At 38.9% G+C, this 21,243-nt stretch overlaps 1 protein-coding gene across 2 annotated transcripts in view; it reads left to right on the plus strand.

Annotated features, from left to right (window-relative positions):
• Window positions 1–21,243, plus strand: part of LOC129376509 (zinc finger protein GLIS1) — an 83,772-nt gene that overhangs the window by 38,064 nt on the left and 24,465 nt on the right. For both annotated transcript variants that reach the window (XM_055056119.1, XM_055056125.1), the window contains one exon: window positions 21,004–21,165. In XM_055056119.1, the coding sequence (XP_054912094.1) occupies window positions 21,004–21,165 (162 nt within the window). The remainder of the gene's footprint in view (window positions 1–21,003; window positions 21,166–21,243) is intronic.

Below are 21,243 nucleotides of genomic sequence, written 5' to 3' on the forward strand. Positions count from 1 at the left end.
AGCCTGATGAATGGAATAAATCAACAATTGTGACAGAACAAAGAAATGGTTTTGCAGTTGATTGATACACGGACAGATGAGATTCAGATGAGTTAACTAAGTGCGGCCCTCGACCACCATTAGTTTGTCGTGTTTTATAATAATGAAATGTGTTTATTATTATTAAGTATTTGGTACAAAAAAAAAAACTGATCGAAAGTTGATTTATCTCAGTTGAGATGAAACTGAACATGACAACGGCCCTTTAAAACAATCAGACAACCAGCACAACAGAGACACAATCAAAACTGTCAGGTGACTAATTACCCCGCGATAATAACTCAGAACTAGTCCAAAAGCTTGGATGCATTTTTATTTCTTTCCTACTTTATAGGAAGTTTCTGTTCATATCATAGGTTTTTGGTGCATCTCTGTCTTAAAGAAAAAGACATAAAACTTCAGATATTTCAGAAAGAGATATTAAGGTTCATGGAAAAACCTCACATAACCTTATATTATAGCAGAAAGTACGGCAGCCACCGTAGGAAAAGCTTACAGTATTCAATTACGCCACATGAACTGATCAGTGCGGTACTGCGAAGGAACACTACCTTTGCGAGGGAACACAAAAGTTTTGCGAGGGAACGCAAAAGGAAACAAAGTCTATTTCTTTATTGGTAGAGCTCCAGTTTCCCACGTGCTCTTACAGATCAGCATGAAGCTGTCACTCCCTCCACGTCTGTTTACAAATGGAAAATTACTTCAACAGATTTGGTCCAAATACACTATTAATCCACAAGTTGTGTAGGGCTGAAGTCTTGTTTATTTTCACAAGTGCTTTGCTGTTTTTCTGAGAACAGATTCAAATTCTGAAAATCCAACACAAATGGAAAACATAACCAAACAATGCCTACATTTGATCGGTTTAAATGGGAGCTTTGAATTTTTAGCTGTCTCACAAGTATGAAGTGAATTGGCTTCAAATCCAAGCCACACACGAGAAGAAATGTAGTAATCTGGTTAAAGGGAGCACAGAGTGATGGTCTGCAATATTTGCCCGTCTTGCTCAATATGATGTTTTCATTTTAAGCTCTTGTCAGGTTCAGTTAAGGTAGAAAACTCCTCACCATACTAACCTGGTAAATAGAGAGTTTGTGTATGTTTATCAAATAGTTTTGAATCTAGTATTCATTTTCAACTATATTCTATTGAAAATTCACTGACCTGCTGCTTCCTTGGATAAAATAGTTGGACATTTTCAGGGCAGTCGCCTCTGTTGCAGTAACAGTTTCTGCATTTCATTGCTGTTGGATGTTTGCAATTCCAGAAAATGCATACAAACTTCAAGGAACTGAAATAATATTGGTAAAACAATGTGAGAATATTCCTCCAAAAGAATAAGAGAGACTGATGAATTCATACTGAAAACAACTACAGTGAACCTCTGCCTCTCTTCGATTTAACATTCAGAAGTTCATGGATTTATGTGGATTTTTCTGTGGAATCTTAACTCCAAATGTTTCACAAAAAATGTACCTGTTTGCAGATCTTTTGGTAGAGCATATCTGGAATGTTTGAAAGAAAACACAACTTTGGAAGCTGATGTACCTTGGCACAATTCTGGCACAGCAGACAAATTCAGGAGCTCCATTTATTTTCCATGGTGCTAATTGGCAGTAAATATAAGAGCAAATATAAGGAAGACCAAGGATGTGAGCTTCTGTGGTTGTGCTAAAATAATTTCCACTCTGGACATTAATGCATGTAAAGGTATATTTGGTAGGTTGAACTATTAAACCAGGGTGTTTTATGTAGTTTTGAACAGGTCTCCAGTATTCACAAATTTCAGCTTTTTGCAGACGGTTAAGGTTTCTATGCCCTGCAGATACCAGGGGGTCCACTAAACTGAGTTTTCAAAAATATCTTCGATGCTGAAGATATTTCTGCATCAAAGAGCATGAAGTGAAACTAACACTTTCACTTCATGCACACTTCCTATTTTATGTTGGACTAAAATAGGGGTTTCTTGGTGTTTAAGGAAGTTGAAACCCATAAAATAAGCCCATTTAAATCTGTGCCACTAACCTTTGTCTGATTGGCAGTACACTCAAAAAAGTAAATGGATTTCTTAATATATTTAACCTGCTGAAAAACACATTTTTCTGTATTCAGAATCTCTGACTGATTACTATTTTTTCTAAATGACCTTTTAGGTAATTTGACTTTCCAATTAAGTAATTTTTCATGGCTTGCTTTTTTTTTTTGTTTCGTTTTTTTGACCAATTATTGTTGCAGATTTATCTTTTCCACGAGTGCTGCCAAATCACAAATGTGCAATGCGTGGAAATATCCTGCATACACACTCTAGGCTAGGGTGTGACAGAGTTTTGGGGATGTTTGCCATATGTGAAGTTCAGAACAATTTGCCTCATTGTGGACAAACCTCTGGACTCTCTCTGAGACACGAGACACTGAAATTTCTGCAACGCACCTTAACCTCTTGATCACCCTTATTGTCAACATTCAAACTGTCTTCGTGTTTGTTTTGAACAGTTATTCACAGATTATATAATAATTGTTTACATGGGAATGGAGATGAATGACCACTAATGACCTCTCTGTGCACAACACCTACTATAAAATATTTGCAATTAGACACATTATGATATTCCTCAAGATCATCTGAAAGGTTCCAACACAGAACGGGCTGAAATCAATCCAACAATGTTATTTATCTTATTCTGGAGGTAAAGACAAAGCCCTGACCTCTATGAACTGTGAGAGGAAGATGAAGCTGGTGCTCATCGAAGAAACATGTTGATTAGTGCAATATTTCAAATATAATGTACATCAACTGTATTTAAAGTGCTGAACATTTTAAGATTCCCTGCATGAGGTCCACAATAGAAGATTTATATAATGGGGTGACTGTGGTTTCATGCTTATGTAGTTGTGTTTCAAATAAAATGCAAAATTATTACATTAGTTTATATAAACTGTTCTGCATGCATTTGTATTTCATCAATTTACCATTATCTTCTGTTTTCAGTTCATGTTGCACACAGGAAGCTCAGTGGCAGCGCACTGCCTTCACTGGTATTTCAGGGTGAGGGATGTCCAAATTGTAGACTGCAGGTTCTGAAAATAACCTCATTTTGATGATGATTTTGTGATTGTAGTTGATTTAAGACAGTTAAAGTGGGTTTAGCCCCTCCCCGACAGACTCCTGGACAAACTAACCTTTATAGATACAGAATGAAGACGCTATAACAGTAAGATATTAACTGCTTGTGTCTTTGAGACATAACCCCACTTCAGTAAGCTTAGACTAACACTTTCAGCAAATATTCTGCACATATGAAACCAAAAGCGTCTGCATGTATTTGGGACTTAGCTCAAAACTTTCCAAAATCCCTTTTTTTGTGTGACTGAGTTCCTGGACCTTTTGCCACTAGCCCTGATGCCTCTTATTTTTGTTGTGCTCATGCAATACACTCAGGCATTTGAGTATTTGAGCTATTCGTGTAGAGGAAACAGTTGAGACATTCTGTTTTAGGACCCAGCTCTATAGAAAAAACAGGTCTAATCCTTTTATTATCTTTCCAGCGGCAGCTTCCAGCAGGCACTCATGAAGCAGGGCTCTGCTGACATCCAAACATAACACACCTCTCTCTCCTCTCGGCCTCGCTGCAAACAGTATATACTTTATCTCCCTTTTCTTCATCCAGCTGGACAGCATTTGCTTCACGCTGTGTCTTGGCAAGAAAAAGTCATTATCACAACATATGAGCCGTGCTTTGAACCCCGAGTGGGCCTGTCACACTCCGTACCTGGATAGTATTTTAAGAACTTGCCCATTCAAAATTATACACCAGGTCCTTCCATGTGTAGATGCTCAATTTTGAGGGTCACGAAAACCTCCGATGACTTTTATGAAAGTTTGTTTGGTTCCCACTCCCCCACCAATTAAAGCTGGTCCTGGGTTGTTGTGCAGAGGCCAGCACCGAGGGACATGTGGCCAAAAAGGAAACAACATAATCTCTCAGCAATATCCTGTTGTGTTTCATACCTAATTCACTTGTTATTTTAGTTTATTGCATTTTTTGTATGTGTCTGCATAAATATTAAAAATATATCCAGGAGGACGAACCCTGTCATGGTCTCGGACTTTGATATTGCTCTGCTTTGTCAGAGGCCAGCCTGTAGGATTTGTTGTGTCTGAAGGCTGCGACCGTGAACTGTAGAGTTCGGAAAATATCTGAAGCAGGGAGGATGAGAGTCTGCGCGAGGACTTGCATGGGAACATGACTTCAGGCAAAAGTGCTGCGCCACGCTCTTTATTTGGTTTGTCTTACATTGAAAGAAAATGCAGCTTGACGTTGCATTTGTGTTTTCTCTTTCAGGTGTAGTACAGAAATATGGTTGATGTCAGGTAACAGGACTGTTCTGTAATATATCACAGAGTTAGAACAACTTCAAAGTTTACCACCAACTCTCTGGGTTCTCGACATTCTCTCTTCATCTCATTGCCCACGTCTTTTGTAGGATCTACAGCTGGAAACTCAAATGGTCATGCAAGAAAACGGAAATTTTTCTGCTTATTTCCAAAGTCCTGCACTCTGCGAGGTTCACAAGAATAAGACAAACAGGCCCACAGGACCATCGGACCTCCTCCATACTTAGGAGAAATAGAGGAGGTGTCTGGTTGTAGGCATCAATTTTTTTTTAATCCCCTACCAGAGGTATTTTCCCCTCTACACCTATTACTTCTGCTACTGAGAAAATAAGCTTGTATCCACTTCCAGTCATTTGTCCTGACTCTAGATGGTTGTTTTGCATTCCTGTGAGGCATCAGAAGTTCAGGGTTATTGTAGTTCCAAAAATAAGTCACCTTACGCGATCTTTGTTTCACAAATAGTCTAAAGTGTCATAAATTACAAACTGTGTTCTAAAGAGCATTACATTAGTGTAGTATTAAATGCATACTGACTACACAGAGATTAGTCAGTTTAAAATCTGAGTATTTTAAACTTTGAGCTAGATGAAGACCAGATCCCTCAATAAAATAATGAAATAGTCCTTTAATTCAGTGGTTCCCAACCTTGGTCCTCGAGGCACACTGCCCTGCATGTTTTAGGTATTTTCTTGCTTCAGTCCAGCTTATTTCAATTGATGACTGATTAACAGGCATTTGCTGAACTGCAATCAGTTGAATCAGGGAAACATGAAAGCAAGAAAACCTCTGAAACATGCAGGGCAGTGTGCCTTGAGGACCAGGGTTGGGAAACACTGCTTTAATTTACCACCAATTAGAAAACTAGGACTTAGACACCAGCTTCAGCATCCTTACCAATTCTTTGTTTATGGCCATGTATTTTATAGGGCCCATTTCCTCTTGAATGTAGATGTGAAAAAAGCAATGAAATATCCTTCAGGGGACAATTGACAGATTCTCTTTCCAGTGTTTGTGTTGCTCTCTGACAGAATGCCATCCTGGCTTATTTTTTCAATAAATCTAGTCAGTTTCCAGTTTTCCAAACTGTTTTCTTGTGTGTAATTACTCTACACAAGGTGCATTTATTTTAAGACATTTAACACACCTTTTTTCTGGAGTTGAAAACATGTCTGGAGGGTTCTTATTCTTGATAAAAACAAATAATGAGGCCTAGCCACGACCTGCAACCCAATGAGCATTAGTCCAAGAACATACTGTACATGTGTGTATACAAACAAACACTAAAGCGTATGCTCTCTGACACACACACACACACACACACACATGCAGCCAAACGCACTTGCTGAGGGAAAGTTGGATGTTCAGCCGTCCTGGAAAAATAAGCATTAATCACTGAATTTCAGTTTTTTTTTTCCCCCCACTGATGTAAAAACTGCTAACATATATATTTAGATTTACTGGACTGGTTTTTGGAGGAGAGTGGTGAAATTTTCTTTGATGGCAGCGCCATAGCCAGCTGCCAGGTTGCAGCGTGTGTGTGGGTTTTCAGGGGTAAATGGACTCTTTTGTGAGCAATCAGCTCAGGTGCAGGAGATAAAACAGTGAGTTCCATTAGCTAATTAACAGTGTGGTTCAGCACATGTGCAAACTTTTCCTCTGGACGCTGGCCTGAAACTAGAGCTGGGCTCTGGGTGAGGGTGCAGAGTGAGGCTGATATTAACAGGTTTGAGCCTCTGATTCTCTGCTTCGTCCTGCTTAACAAAAACAGTTGCACAAGGCTGCATGCTGTGACGCACTAATCCTAAAGGGGGCTTGCGTGATATTTTTTTTTCCCCCCTTAATATTATTCAGATTTTAAAATATGCTTTGGCAGCGGTGAAAACCAAATACAAAATGTTACATATTAGAAATGCCTGATATGGTTTCTGCAGTTCAGCGTCGAGGGAATAAAGAGGTCTGTTTATGGCTCATTTACATTAATCAGAGACGATACCTAGGAAAGGCATTGATTCAGCATGTAAGAGGTAAAAAAGCAATTCATATTAAGTTGCCTGTAAAAGTTGCAGTTTTGGCTCAGATGCAAAGAGCTAATCAGGAGCAAAAAAAGAACCTGGCAGGGATCAACTTTTAGCACTTAAGGCCTTCTGCTCCTCGTTAAATAAATTTCAACATGAGCTTTGTCAGTCATTTCCCTCGGGCAAATTAATTCATCAAGTTGGTACACGACCCTATTTCTTCTTAATTTTAAACCTATAATCCCATTCTGTAGCTGTCCACTGTCTCCAGGACAGATCTGCTTTGCATTCATCATGCTATTAGTAACTCAAAACTGTCCATATGTTACAGTTCATGTGATGAAACCGCTGCTGGAGTGACTCTGCCACGAAAACCCCGAATTAATGAATGTTGCTTATGTTCAGCTGAGCAGGCTGGGCCAATTTCCTGTCAGGTTCAGAAAGTTTTCCAGTCAGTCTTTTGCAGAAATGTAATCAAGTATTAGAGCCCTGATGCCTTGATCCCTCACCTCCTCATTGTTATATTTATAATTAAAACCTTGCTTGAATATGAAAGTGATTTCTTTTCCAATCCAGGCATGGCACAGTGACGGATGGAGACTTTGTCACTGCTACCACCACCTTTGGTTTGGCCACTGGTATGAGCTGATAAATGGGTGTTACAGCAAACTGTTTGAATCATAAAAACATGCAGCGTGAGTTTGTGTTGAAACTACAAAGTGCAAACTAGGTGAAGGAACTAGATTGTTTTTTTTTTTGTCACTCACCTCTTGGGAGGTTCGTTATATGTTATTTTTTCCAGTAATTTTGCTGACGTACCTTTCTTACGTAGGTAGGAGTCTGTAGTTTTATCCTGATTTAACTGACTACGCAGAGATTAGTCATTTTCATTTCACAAGTTCTTGACTGTACATGCGGAGGTTTAGCCTTCACTTTTCTTTAAATACCTTTTGTCTTGGATTACCGGTGTGCGAGGATCAAAGGCACAGAAAAATGTACGATTTTGTAATAGCTTTCCTAAAGACTGCATTTCAGTGAATAGTTTTAATTCTATCAAGTCTGTCGGTGTGTTGTATAAAGGCATATAAATGAGGGAAGAAAGTCTTTAGTCACATAAATGTCACGCTGCAGGATTAAAGGAGGACCAAAGTGCAGATTGCAAAAGACGAAAATGGCGTTGTAATGAAAAATTTAACAAATAACTTGTGATGACGAACCAGGTGTAATGGGGAACATGGAAAGTTGATGGAGTGCAACGGAAAAAGCTGTATATTGCAGAGGGAATGGAAATGACAAAGAACTGGAGGAGTTAACGACAGGTGATTACATGCAGCTGGGAAAGGAGCAAGTAGAGGCAAATGAGGAGATGATTAACAGCTGGGACAGGGAGCAGAATGGAAGGGTGAGGTCCAGAACGCAGAGAAGGAAGGAGAAAGGAAACCTAAACACAACAGAAACAGAGAGAAGAGGGAAAAAAGCCAAAACACAAGCAATGAGACCAACTGCACTAATAGAACCACACATAAATATGAAATTGAAAGAGAAAATAACCGAAATAAAAAATGTAAACAACCTAAAGATCTCAACAATAGAAGGTTCTGGAGGTATTTCTGAGTAGTTTTTATTTTCACCGAGGTGGAAAAAGGCCTCGACATTGGTTTTGTTTTTACCAATCAAATTGTTTCTATGTAAAGACTGTTATATTTCATTGACTTTCATGATAAGTAAATAATTATAACAGTTCCACTCCCTAGGCCAGAATTATGGAGATCATTATTGCTGGATGTTTACGCTTCGACTTAGGTAATCTCCATGTGGTTATTAAATTTTAATGGTTGTTCGTTAAACTTCACTTTTTATTGTTTCAAGGCATGAGAAATGGAGCATTTTAAAAATATTTGGCTGAAGTTGTATTAAACCGTAGCTGCAGATGTTGAGCCGGAGCTACCTTGCTTCTAACCACATAAGCAGGTATCAAAGCATGCAGGATTTGCTACATGCGATAGACTTTAATTGCATTTGTCTGGAATGCAGTATTTTGAGTTTGCCCATTTCCTCTGCATTTAATCACGCCCTGGTATTGGAAACCTGATGACCCGGAGCAGTGGCCCGATGCACATTACAAAACGCTTGTGTCATTTTTGTGTCCCATCCAAAGCCTTAATCAGTTTAACCTTTCTGCTGAGCCAGATCAGTTTACTGATACATAAGAGACGTGAAACCATAGGGTGGCTGTGTTGGTTCTCCCAGTTGATCAGAGGGCTGGGCAGCGTTAAAAAACACAGGTTCTTCAATAGAATGGGATATCTGAATGACAAAATGGATCCAAATCTTTTTGTAAAAGAATGTGTGAACAACAATTTGTATTCAAAAATCAAATATAGAGCTATAGCAAGTGCCCAGGTTCTCCAGGTGAGCTACTAAAAGAACCTACATAGTCAGAAAGCTTTTAGCAAAGCATGGCTAAAGCAATAACTTATGCTAAGCACTATAAGTTAGGAAAAAAGTTGCACACAACACATAAGTCATAAGCATACACATACCCAAGTAAATGTACTCCTATAATGACACAAACGTCACCAATACTGCGTTTAATATTTAATATTGGGGTATTAGAGATGCAGTTCATACATCTCACACAAATGAGGAAATGTCAAAGTTAATCTTACGTATCCAAAAACATTAGAATATCTGAATGCAAATGTACAAATGTACCTAACATTCACTTTGTCTTTGAAATTATTATTTGTGAGGATATTTCCATATTGAAAATAAGGGAAAATAAGCATGCATCCTGACTAAAACATAAACAATACAAAAAATGAAAGTCGATCTCAGCATGTGATTAATCTTATGTTATAACAATCCTGGGGAGCGCTTTATAATGATGAAGAAAAAGCACAAATAACTTTCATTTTGACTTCAGGAGACGCACCACGGTGTGCTGCTCATCCTGGAGCGCTGTACTCTACATTGCAACTAATAATTTTGGCATTACTGACATCCCATACTAACTGTTTAGGAGTAGACGCCATTAAAATAAATCAATTAAAAATAAATCAGTTCATTGACAGCAAGTCGCACAGCATTGTCACTGTATAGAGTGATGAAGCCTTATTTGAAACTATGACATCGAAGTCGGTCTTTGCTAGAAACTATAACAGTTGTGGAGCCTTTTTTTGTTGTTGTTGTTGTTTTTGTCTTGGTTCGTCCTGAGTCTGTTTCTGTTAGAGTTCCCACATAAGCTGAATACTACACCTGATTAGGAGACTCTTTAGCCATGTTTTTTGATGTCGTGAATGTGACTATCTCTTCTTCCTGGCATTGCTCAGACATCCCAACTTTTTTATTATTTGTGTCTGTACTTCTAACAGTTGTTGTTTCCAGAGTTGGGGTCTGGAACATTGTCTTCAGAGGTGAAATTATAGTACTCATAACTACATGAAAGCAACCTATTGTAAGCTGATGCTGCTTGCGTTTTCCATCATACCCCTATTCCATTGACTTCCTAACAATATTGAAAACTCGACTAAAAATCAGTGTCAAAGTTCTCTTCAAATGTTATTTTCAAGATCTGAAAATAGAAAAATTTGACTGTTACAGAAGCAGACAGAATAAAAGAGAAAACTAAGTCTTGAGCCAACTTTTACATTACTCCAGTTATTTTTTTTTTAGGGAACAGGCTTTATTGGGTCTCAGTTGTAGTGCTTTCTGTCATACATCATATTTGTTAGTGGTGGGGGAAAATACACTTGTGACCAACTCATAATTACAGCCCTACTCTGTAGGATATTATTAGCCAAATACGTCCATAGTTTTTCTTTCCTATGAGGCTGCTGCTAACTCCCACATTACATGCTGTGTTTATGCTGAAAACAATCCCTTTGCAAGTAGATTGAACGTTTACCAGCAGTTAGCTGGTTCTGTGCAAGTGTGGAATTTATCTGCAGCGCTTCCAAAGTTGTTAGTGTTGCAGAGGCCATTGCAGACATCAGAATGCAGAGCGAAGACTACCGTAAAACCTTCAACCAAACATGCAAATGCAAGCGACACCACTGGGACTACTTTAGACTTTGGGTCACAGCATAATCCAAGGACAGCGGTATCCTTACACCCAGCCAGCTGCTCACCACACCACAGCAGGCAAACCCAGAGTTGAGGCTAAAGTATGTGAGAACAGAGCCGCTACCGTACAAAATAAACACCGAGGGAAGTATGGGTAAATTACGTAGCGAAAGACGTGTTTACGTTTAGGGTGTCAGGTTTAAATTATGTACTGCTGTGTTTTGCGGTCGGTGTGCCGGATTTAATTTGAATGTTTGCAAGAAGACGTGAAGGCTGAAAGAAGAGGAGCCAGACGGCCAATCCAGCTCCTCTGATGTCATCACAGAAATTACATTTTTCTGCCCAGAATTCATCACAAGCCGTTACGCATGATGAGCGAGTTGGTATGCATCGATGGAGGCCCGTGATGCTCTTTTAATTTATGAACCGAGAGTTCGAATCAAACTTTCCATAAGGTGAGACTGAGATTTGTGTGTTTACAGTTTGGTGTGCAGCTCCTTGAGTGAGACCCAAGATAGATTTGAATGGAAGGATCAGTGATAAATTCCATGTATTGTGGTGTTATATAGCACATAATGTTTATTAAAGCGGTGAGATCACACTGAAATCTCATCTAATTCGCTGATCGATGATGAAAGGGAGCTTAGAAGAATTTAGAAAAGAAATTGCAACTAAAACCATCATAGTGGGGCACACAAGGACACAGCACACAAAATGATCCAGTTTCTTATTACCTCCCTTTATGATTGTGTGACCCCAGCAGAACTGGCACTGCAGAGATATTTAAGATGGGCTTTACCGCCGCCCCCATGGAGTTTTAACGTCCCAATGTTCTCCATGTCTGTTTCTCTGCTTTCTGTTCACTTTCAAACATCTGTTTCACGTTCAATCTGTTCAGCTTTGGAATCCGTTTTACATCGATGTGAGAAGGTTTATGCAGTGTTTAGTACCAGATTGGCTTTGTTATCCAGGCAGGATTGCAGTAAAAGTAAAAGACTTGTAAGTCAAAGCATATCCTCTTATTTTTGCAAAAGCTCTACCAGCTTCCCGCAGCAGCAGACTTTCCCACTGCCGTGAAGCGATTGTACGAGAAACAAAAACAAGGATAACATCCGTATTGCTTGTATGATTTTCCAGAAATGAAGCCTACGCTGGAATGTAAGTCATACAAAACTCAAAGTACTGTACTACTAGAAAATGAATTGTAAATATTCAGGGAAAAATGTTTTTATTTAAGCTTTCCAGCTGACAAATTATGTAATATCAGACTGTATAAGGATTGGACTTATATTACAGTCCAATCCTTATAAAACATAATATAATATATTAAATATTGTAGGAAATATTATGTAAAATGAGATACTTTGCAGCAACATCACCTCAGTAGAAAATATAATTCTTTGCATTTTGTTTTGCATCCTCCAACACCTCACTGATAGAAATATAGATTGCTAAGCCTGTTCCCTCTGTCACAAGTTCTACACTGAATACTGTTGTGGCTAAGTGATCTGTGAATGCTTGCTTATGGTGTGTTTGCTGATTGGGGAAAAAATACAAAAAATTTAGTTTCGAATTTTTGAGTTTCCAGTCACCAGCCGGGAACCAATATCTTGTCTTCAGAAACATTTCCCCATAATTTTCAAGTTTTTCTCGAGGCTTTGTTACAAGCAATCTGTCACAAAGACAGTTTCTTCAGATCCATAAAATGCAAAAATCAAATGCCTCCAACAAGGGGATTCACAAAGAGAAAAAGATTTGGTAACAATTTTCTCAAACTCAGAAATCCTCTTACGTCTTTTGTCCAGCCTTTGCTGGATTTTTTCTGCCTAATGAAGAAATTACTTTCAGATTCTGTTTATCTTCTATAAGATGATATTGCCCAACAATACTTCTTTGACCCTCTACTTGTCGAGTTTCTTAATCTTTTTAAATACTCCGCAACATACTGTTGAGCTTAACAGAAACTGAGCAAAGAAACACACACAAGCCAAAAGCCAAAGAAAAACCTTTTCTTTTGCAAGCTTGGGGAACAGTTTTGAGAGACCACTTTAAAAGAATACACAGAAATCTGACTCCTTGGAAACAAAGTATGAAGGACTCAATTGTGGTTTAAACTTTTCTGCAATTCTGTATATGTTACTTTTCTTGTAGGTCAGAAGACACTGACTTGTAAATGGAGACTGAATTATTAAATAAGAACAGATATCTATGCACAGAAATGTGGTAATCTGATTTATTGAAACGTAAATGGATGGTGATGGGCTCGCTGAGAGCGCCCGAGCCGTGATTCGACTCGACACAGTAAACATTCGGCACAGTCTGATATGTTTCAACCAGCCATATCCACATAACTGGAAACTGGGCCCTGAAATCCGCAGAGAGCAGAAAAGAACACAACTTTGGCACACTGAGGACTGAACAAATCGAGAGGGCACCGCGGCATCGCAGTTGCACCACATTTTTTCGGCACAAGTCCTTGTGGTCTGGTCCCGGTCCAAAGTGGTTGCATAAATGCACTTTCTTCTCCTCCGCTCTCCTTGAGTTCCTGAGCTGGTGTTGAACATAACGCCGTGTTGACCTATTGTTTAATTTTGCAGGCATGTCTTCTGTCTAAATGTCAGAGCTGTTGGCATCAAGGTATTTGGCTTGGCAACTCGCTGGGCTGCTGCAGTGTTTATTTGTTGTCACGTCAGAATTATAGATTTGCTGCAGCAGGCATTAAACCTAAACAGCTGTGTCAACTCCGAAACTGTTTAGAGAGCGAATAGTTTTATTTCCTTACCTATCAGATCTGGTTGATATGGGATCACTTTGGGTTTGTTACAAAAATGTTCAGTCAGTAGGCAAGACTTTAAAAAAAATAAATAAATAAATAAATAAAATACATCCATTTTCTCAGCTGAAATAACAAAAGCAGGCTGCAGGTAAGAGGGTGCGTATAAATGGAAGTAAAATGTGATTATGTGCAGCAATAGTTCTCTGGCCACTGAAAGAATTCATATTTTAAGTAAAGAAACTATAAACACGTTCCTGCAGTCAGAAAATGGCTACTGGTTGTCCTAGCAGATGCTGTGGTTTAGTGTTAGAGCATGAATAGTTTAAATCTTTCCAGTCCTGTAGCAATATCCACAGATGCCAGTTTCCCCCGTTTATTGGCAAAAAATAAATGTACTTTCTAAGGAAAGAAACTGATGACGGTTTCCAACAACAAATCGACTCAAACCACACGCTAAATCAGGCAAATTTGATTACGCATTCTTTGGTAAAGCGGATTAGCAGAAGATAAAGTAGATCAATTAAGTGTGTTATTATTTTCTTTGCTGGCTGCTTGTGAATTCGCATCCATCATCCCAACAATGGCCCTAAAATGAAATGGAGACATGCGGCTCATTCTGCAGCAGAACAAGAGGAGTTTACAGGTTGAAGGGGGTGAAAAGGAGACGGCCGGAGAAAGCGAGGGTGAAAATGGCGGCAGGTGTGAGTGAAAGGCGCTGAATAGACGTGAGCGCTGGTGTCAAAGAATGCAGCAGGATCCTGCATTGACTGCCAGTAACACCAGTCCAGACGCCGGCTTGGAACGCAGATCATGTTTAGGATTTTCATTGCGTAAGCTCTGGTGTTTCTTTTTTCGAGGCGGGTTTGGATTTCTTGAACGGGTTTATAATTTATGCCTCAATGGCTGCTTATGGCTGTGGCCTTGTACCCTTTGTGTTGCACTTTAATCAGTTCTTGTGAATGGTTAAAATAGCCGTGGACGAAAAATCCAGAGTCAGAGCAGAATGGCTCTATTTGAAGATTCCCAACATCAGATCACAGCCGGTTTGAAAAGCGCTTCCCACAACTGAGACGTCATTGTGTCATCATGGAGGACGGGTGAAATGAGATTGTTCGTTTTTAAATGGTAAAATTCAGTTTCTGTAACATTCAATTTAGCGCAGAGATGTAACGTGTTTCATGTGTGAAAGAAGCTCTATCATGCTAAAAGTTTAATTCATGGCTTTGGTTCACACAAATAGTCTCCACCTTCAGCGATAAGCAGTAATTTAGACCTTCTCCACACTCTCCCACATCTGCATCCACATTGGTGTTAAAACACACATACACTGGTCCAGGTATTTTTCTTTTTTAACTAATATGTTGAGCGTGTCACTGTGACAAATTTACGGGATGATAAATATTCCCAAAAGTTACTGCAATTACCAGTAATGTTGTTTTGAGCTCCTGTTCAAGATATATAATGATAATGACAAAATAATGTAAGAACAAATTCTTAAAGGTTAATAAACTTTAAATTCTAATGGATATTTAACACTGAAACAAACTGGAAGACATTTTGAATTAACAAAACAACAGAAACAACAAACAAAATGAATTATGAAGTCTTTGTAAAAAACAGAGACCAGTGAACCAAACAGAAGACTTTTGTCCTCCAGTATTTGATGCAAAAAGAGAAAGATGATAAATTATGCAAATGGGAATCATTGAGCTCATTTTACTTTATCATGCAATCAACTGATTTATTGCTTATTGCGAGAAGCCTAGAAGAAACTCTAACATGGTGCACCTGTTTGTGGCAAAAGACAGGGCGAGGGTATCGGCTCATCTTTGCGTTTGAAATTTTACTCACTTCATTTTCAGTCCTGGCAAAGAGAGAACGACAGAGTCAGTGTTTGCATGACTTCTTCCAAAAACGCAGTCGTGGTGATGAGTCTTTTAAATTCTGGATAAAATGTATCCCACAAAAACTCTATTTGCATTTTGCAAAAATCACTTTTGGCAAACAAATTTTTTAGGATGTTATTTTAGGTAGGTGACGATTTGAATTAGTGTTTCTAGAAACAATTACATAGCAGCATGTACTTTTGTTTTGTGCACTGTAAATGTCACACAACTGCTGAGTCAATTTAATTTGTGTCAGAGTTCATAATTTAGAATTTTTAAGAGGAAGAAAAAAAAGAAATATTGTCAAGATATTTAAATAGGAATAGAGTCAAAATAGAAAAACATAAATTTATAGAAATGACAAATCTATGTATGTTAAAGCATCAACTCCACTTTTAGTTCACCCATCTGGTTTAGTTTAGTTTAGTTTAGCCATCTGTAAAATATGCCTACTTTTTTCAAAGAGTAGATATAAAATGAAAATTCAAATCGAAATGTCTCTGTGATCAGAGGGAGAGTTGGATGTTCTTTTACAACAGCAAAATACTAAACTGTGTAATTGTGTGTTGTTGTTTTTTTGTGGAGAATGTAACACTGCGTTCCTTTTCCCCATAATTTGGTGAACCTGTAAACTCCAGGTAGCCCATTTGAAAGAAAATTACATTTTAGCTCTCTAATTTGATGCAGGGCTGCACAGGTGTACGCTATTTTGGACAGGGGTTCTGGGCAGTCTGAATCATATAAGGTGAAGTGGTTCCATAAACCCTCAGCATGTTGTCACCACTTTGACAAGTCTTTGCTGCAGAAACGCGAGGCTAAGATCCATCACTGCACTTCCTCCTCAATCATCTACTAACAGCCTCTAGGAAGAACAAAACAGCTCAGCTGGCTCATTATGTGAGCTCCATTTAGTCATCATAGGACTGCTTCCTGTTGTGCCATCAGCATAATTTTTAAGTTGACCAAAAAAACTGTTCAGGCATGAGTACAAAAAGGCTGTTAAGAGCAATTTCTTTGGTCATTTAAATGCCAACTTCCTCCTACCAATTTATCGGCTGAATTCTTGCACTGTGTGCATCTGGACAACACTCCTTTCCTGTTTTCATCATCCTTTTTTTTTTTTGAGCATTGTGATCATTCTTACTTGCAAATAATAAAGATGGGTAACAGAAGAAAATAGACTCCATAAGTGTGGAAAACAACATTTTATAAAAATCAATTCCTTCCTTTTTAACGTATCAAAGTGATATAACCAATAATATATTTGTTTCTAATTAAAGGCGTATCCGCAGCAGACAGATGGCTGCGGTTCTTGATGCGGAGTGGAAATCAAATGATATGTGTAAACTATGTAATGCGAATATTTTACCCAAGCTGCTTTCAATATTACATCCTAACAAAGTGCATGAGAAACTTGTCTCTCCTTAGCTCGTCTCGGATCATATGGATATAATTTCATTCATTTACGTTTTTCTGCACTTTGCTGTGGTTGCCACAGGGCATTTGGAAGCAGGAAGATTAAACACACATGTTCTTCTCATCTGTAGCTGGGGCACTGTGCTGCACCTCCTCCCCTCTGCACAGATCCTGAAGTGTTGGTGGTTTTCCTCTTGATAAACCAACTCTTCCCTCCAAACCTTTTTTTTTTCTTCTTACTTAAACTGTTATACATCCTAATTTTGGTAGTTTATATATATATATATATATATATATATATATATATATATATATATATATATATATATATATATATATATATATATATATATATATATATATATATATATATATATATATATATATATATATATATATATATATATCTATGCTAAAGTAAACTAAGCAAAAAAAATTATACAGAAAAATTCTAGATTGTTGTAAAAATAGATTAGCGCTCCAGTGAAAGAATCCTGCTGGCTTCTTGACTTGATACTTTATTCAGTTGGTTGTGAATCTTTTCCCAAATCCAAGTTCAGTCTTCCAGCATCAAGGGGACACAGAAATATATTCAAGTTGATGGGGACACCAAGTGACTATATTAAATCTGTTGCAACCGGCAAATAAAAGGGAACATTTTTTAAACCTGAAATGAGAATGAAAAATGTATTCAATGATAGTAGCAACCACTTCATTGCGCAAATATTACTTTTCAACAGATGAGCCTCTTTATATCTACTGATCCTCTTCGTGTACATATGTCTTCTTGCGTCACTCATTTAGACTTTAAATCAGATTTTTGTTGAACATGTCAGTAGCTGTATTCCACCCAGCAGCCGTCCACAACGCCTGGTTTGTTCCCATCAGCCGCAGCTCCAGCAGGTTGCTAATGAGCCGCTGCCTGCAAGCTGAGTCCTACACTGCTGCCTTTTACTCCTGACACTGTTTGGTCTTTTCCCTGCCAGTCAAGAGTAATTTCCCATGAAGGCCTGAGGCGTGATGCACCACCTCTGCACCAAACGCAGGGTCCATAATCTGTCTGTTGTGATCAGCCGCTTGTCCCGGGTTTTCAACCCTCACTCGCGGTCCCTTCAGCCACGGCGAGACCCTGCCGTCATCCCCAATGTTTACCGAGCCGCTGAGCGACCCACTCAGGTCTGAGGATGGTGTCAAATGGGGCTGAAAGCCCTCAAGAGTGCTGGTGCCACTCCCCTCGTGTGGCTGCCTTCTGGTTCACCCTGGACGGAGGGTTTTCAGAGAGGAAAACTAAACATGTTTAAAGCAATTAATGTGATTAGCACAGTTTAAGCTGTTTTTATAGGCAATATCAAAGGTAAAACCAGTCATTCGTCAAACACCAACTCTGTTTATACCACTTTAAACTGTGTGGTGCTTTCTATGCAGTTTAGATTTGAGTCAGCTTCTTATGAATGGTGTACCAGCTTACTGACACAGTTTATGCTTCTTAATGTACACATGTTATCTTAAGAGGCTTTTATCATCATTATTGCTGTAACTCTGATTAGTGTAGTCAGGTGAAAAAAAAACAACACATAACTGTCTTGGCTGACAAAATGGGACCACATATGGTTCGGCCTGACGGAGACTCTTATTACGCGCTCTTTTCTTCTCTCATTACCTGCAGGAGTGGCATATTTCATTTTGCCAGCACTGGAATACAGCAAATCTCCAAAATGAAGTTGACAGTCAGCACACTTTCTGAAAGAAGTAATTTAAACCAGCAGATTGGCTGCATTAAAATGGTTTACTTTAGCATAGATTTATTTTTCTGCTGAGTTTCTGGGTAACGTCTATTCCTGAAGATGCTGGAGCCTTATGAGGTTTATTGTTTTACTCGCCAGGAAAACTTCACGCTTGGATTGTCTCTCTACAAATTATACCCTCAGATCAATAATACGCTTTACGCAAGTAACATGGTTTTCCTTCATGGACCTCTAACTAATTTATCCTCAAATTTGTTTCAGTGAAACAAATTTCCATGAATATGGATTTTTTTTTTTTTGCCTAGATATGAGCTTGGTTTGTTTTCCAAACCTTTATTCTCAGCCTCACAGTCTACCAGATATATTACATGATGCCTTGCAAAAATATTTATTAACCTTTCTTTTCGCTTTGTCACATCATAAGTAAAAACACATATAAGATCAGATCCTACACACATATTCAAACTATTTTGCTTTACTGTGTAGACTTGTCTTTTGAGCTTCACATTTTGGCTTTTATGTACTCATTGATGTGCACTTTAGATTTTGCATCTGGCTTAGCTGCAGATGTGAATTGCACTCTGAAGACTTGTGTTCTTTTGCAGCAAGACGTCAAGCCCTGGCAACATCAATGTCAAGCCTATTTCTGTTTGGAAGCACTAACAAGTCCTCATACTGTACTGTGTTTGGATACATTAATGTTTGTTTGAATAAAATTAGCCTAAAAAAGCTTTTTGCATGCGTTTTTCTTTTTTTTTTTTTTAGTTTTTGCCAGCAGGCGTGGGGAGGTGAAAGCATCATTTTGATCATCTTGAATGAAAGCTTTGTTTCCAAATTTATTAACTCAGAGATCATACAAACTCTGTGGAGATGTGTGACACACTGCTTGGTTTGGACAGATTAAGACTCTCACTGAGCCACATTGCTGCATTCAGAAAGCCACAAATGAGCGCTGTCACCTAAGACGGTTCTACCATGACGGGCTTGGGTTTCGTCTCTCTTAACTGGAGCCTTGGTGAATAGAAGGCCCAACCTGCGCTGCCGGAGCGAATGAAGGAGGCCGGGGACGAGTGTTGAGCTAAGAGAGAGCTGGAGTGCTGCTGCTCTGTCCTGACCTGTAGTCAGTCGGCCTGACTAACTACAGGTCAGACGACAACGGACAAAAAAAGACATGAGCTTTAGCAGCAAGATGTCAACTTTACATTTATTGAGTTCAGCCTAACTAGGCATTTTTAATGTTGGCCTGTTCTTTGTGCTTTATTTTTGTCATGTAAAATAGAACATCTTTACAGTTACATTTATTTTATTTGTGTATTTATTCTGCACAGATTAGCAAACCTCTGTTATTTTTATCTTTATAAAGTAGCACTGGTGGCACATCAAGCTGATGTCAGCTGCTTAATCTGTCAAGATATTTGATCAGATACTCACTGCAGTCTGATGTTTACCTTTAAGAAAGCAATGGAGATTTCTCCCTTCATTTTCACATAACAACTGCCAATATTTTCCAAAAGACAAATCCGTCGTAGAGGGATAACAAGAGCTGAACTATGCCAGTATTTACTCAGTAAATGGATATACACATGTATATTGTCATAGTAATTAAAAAGTGTCCATTTTTTTTCCATGTCAGTGATTATAACCAGCAGCTGATGACACCAACAGTTCAGTTTCTCAGAAAATGCAAATTAAAAACGTTTTAATACAGAAATGTTATGCTTTTAGTCTCTCAGGTCAAGACAGTGGAAATTCACAGGGTGCTGTATCCAAGCACGCTAATGGAAAGTTGAGTGGAAAGAAAGCGTGCCGTAGCAAAAGGTGTTCAAGCAACAGGAATAAGCAGATTTTTGAGACACTTCTCCATTCAAGTGTCTGGAGATTCACAATGTGTGGACAGCAGTTGACGTCGGAGCTTAAATAGCCAACAATAAGTTCATACATTTAGTTTTCTTGTGCTCAAGTGCAGGTTGTTTATTAAGAAGCTCCTGTACGTTTCAAAAGCTACATCAAGTGGAGCATCCTGTATTATTTCTACCCGAAAACTTTATCACTCCTAACATGGCACTCCTCGTAGAGAGTCTTGACAGCAAAAGCTTCTTCCACTCTCCACAATTTGTTTTTGTTTGTTTCAATTTCCATTTTCTTTACAAGCCCAGAAGTGGATACATGAGAAGCCTCATGAATGATTCACACGTTAACAAATCTGTGGTGCTCATTGGGTGAGTGCTTGGGATCGAATGAGCCAAGCAGGGTCAGATATGAGCCTGTTTACAGTCACTGTCACTTGTCAGTCTAATGGACTATACACTGCAGAATACTTATCTCCCGCTATGCATTACGGCAACATAAACGACACCGTACTGTATGGCATGCTCCAGTTTCCCCTGCAATTAACATGACAGGCTGGGAGCACAGGTGCTCAGTGGTTTTCACAAAGAGTCTTGGATTGGCAGATGCTTTCAAAAGATGTGGAAAGAAGTGCTCACAGTTGCACCTCCAGTCTTTTTTAATCAGTCAATATATCTTGTAGAATGAACACTATCCTTATTAGAAGCTCCTCAATAAGAAAAAGGGAGGGATGACTTATTTCTGAATCACTCAGGCTTATACTTCGGTTTGTTTCCCCCTGTTTTCTCTTTGTAATCGGTCTCTCCTCCTCCCACAGTTTGAGGGCTGTAACAAAGCATTTTCCCGTCTGGAGAACCTGAAGATCCACCTGAGGAGCCACACGGGCGAGAAGCCGTACCTCTGCCAGCACCCTGGCTGCCAGAAGGCATTCAGCAACTCTAGCGACCGAGCCAAGCACCAGCGCACTCACCTGGACACGGTCAGAAAATATTCCTAAATTTATGTTTGACCTGCTGAAAAAGCAGCAGGTCCACCTGGGTGGTCGGTTGACACAAAC

Source organism: Poeciliopsis prolifica, unplaced genomic scaffold, assembly GCF_027474105.1.
Source record: "Poeciliopsis prolifica strain line A6 unplaced genomic scaffold, Auburn_PproV2 SCAFFOLD002, whole genome shotgun sequence".
Classification (NCBI taxonomy): Eukaryota; Metazoa; Chordata; class Actinopteri; order Cyprinodontiformes; family Poeciliidae; genus Poeciliopsis; species Poeciliopsis prolifica.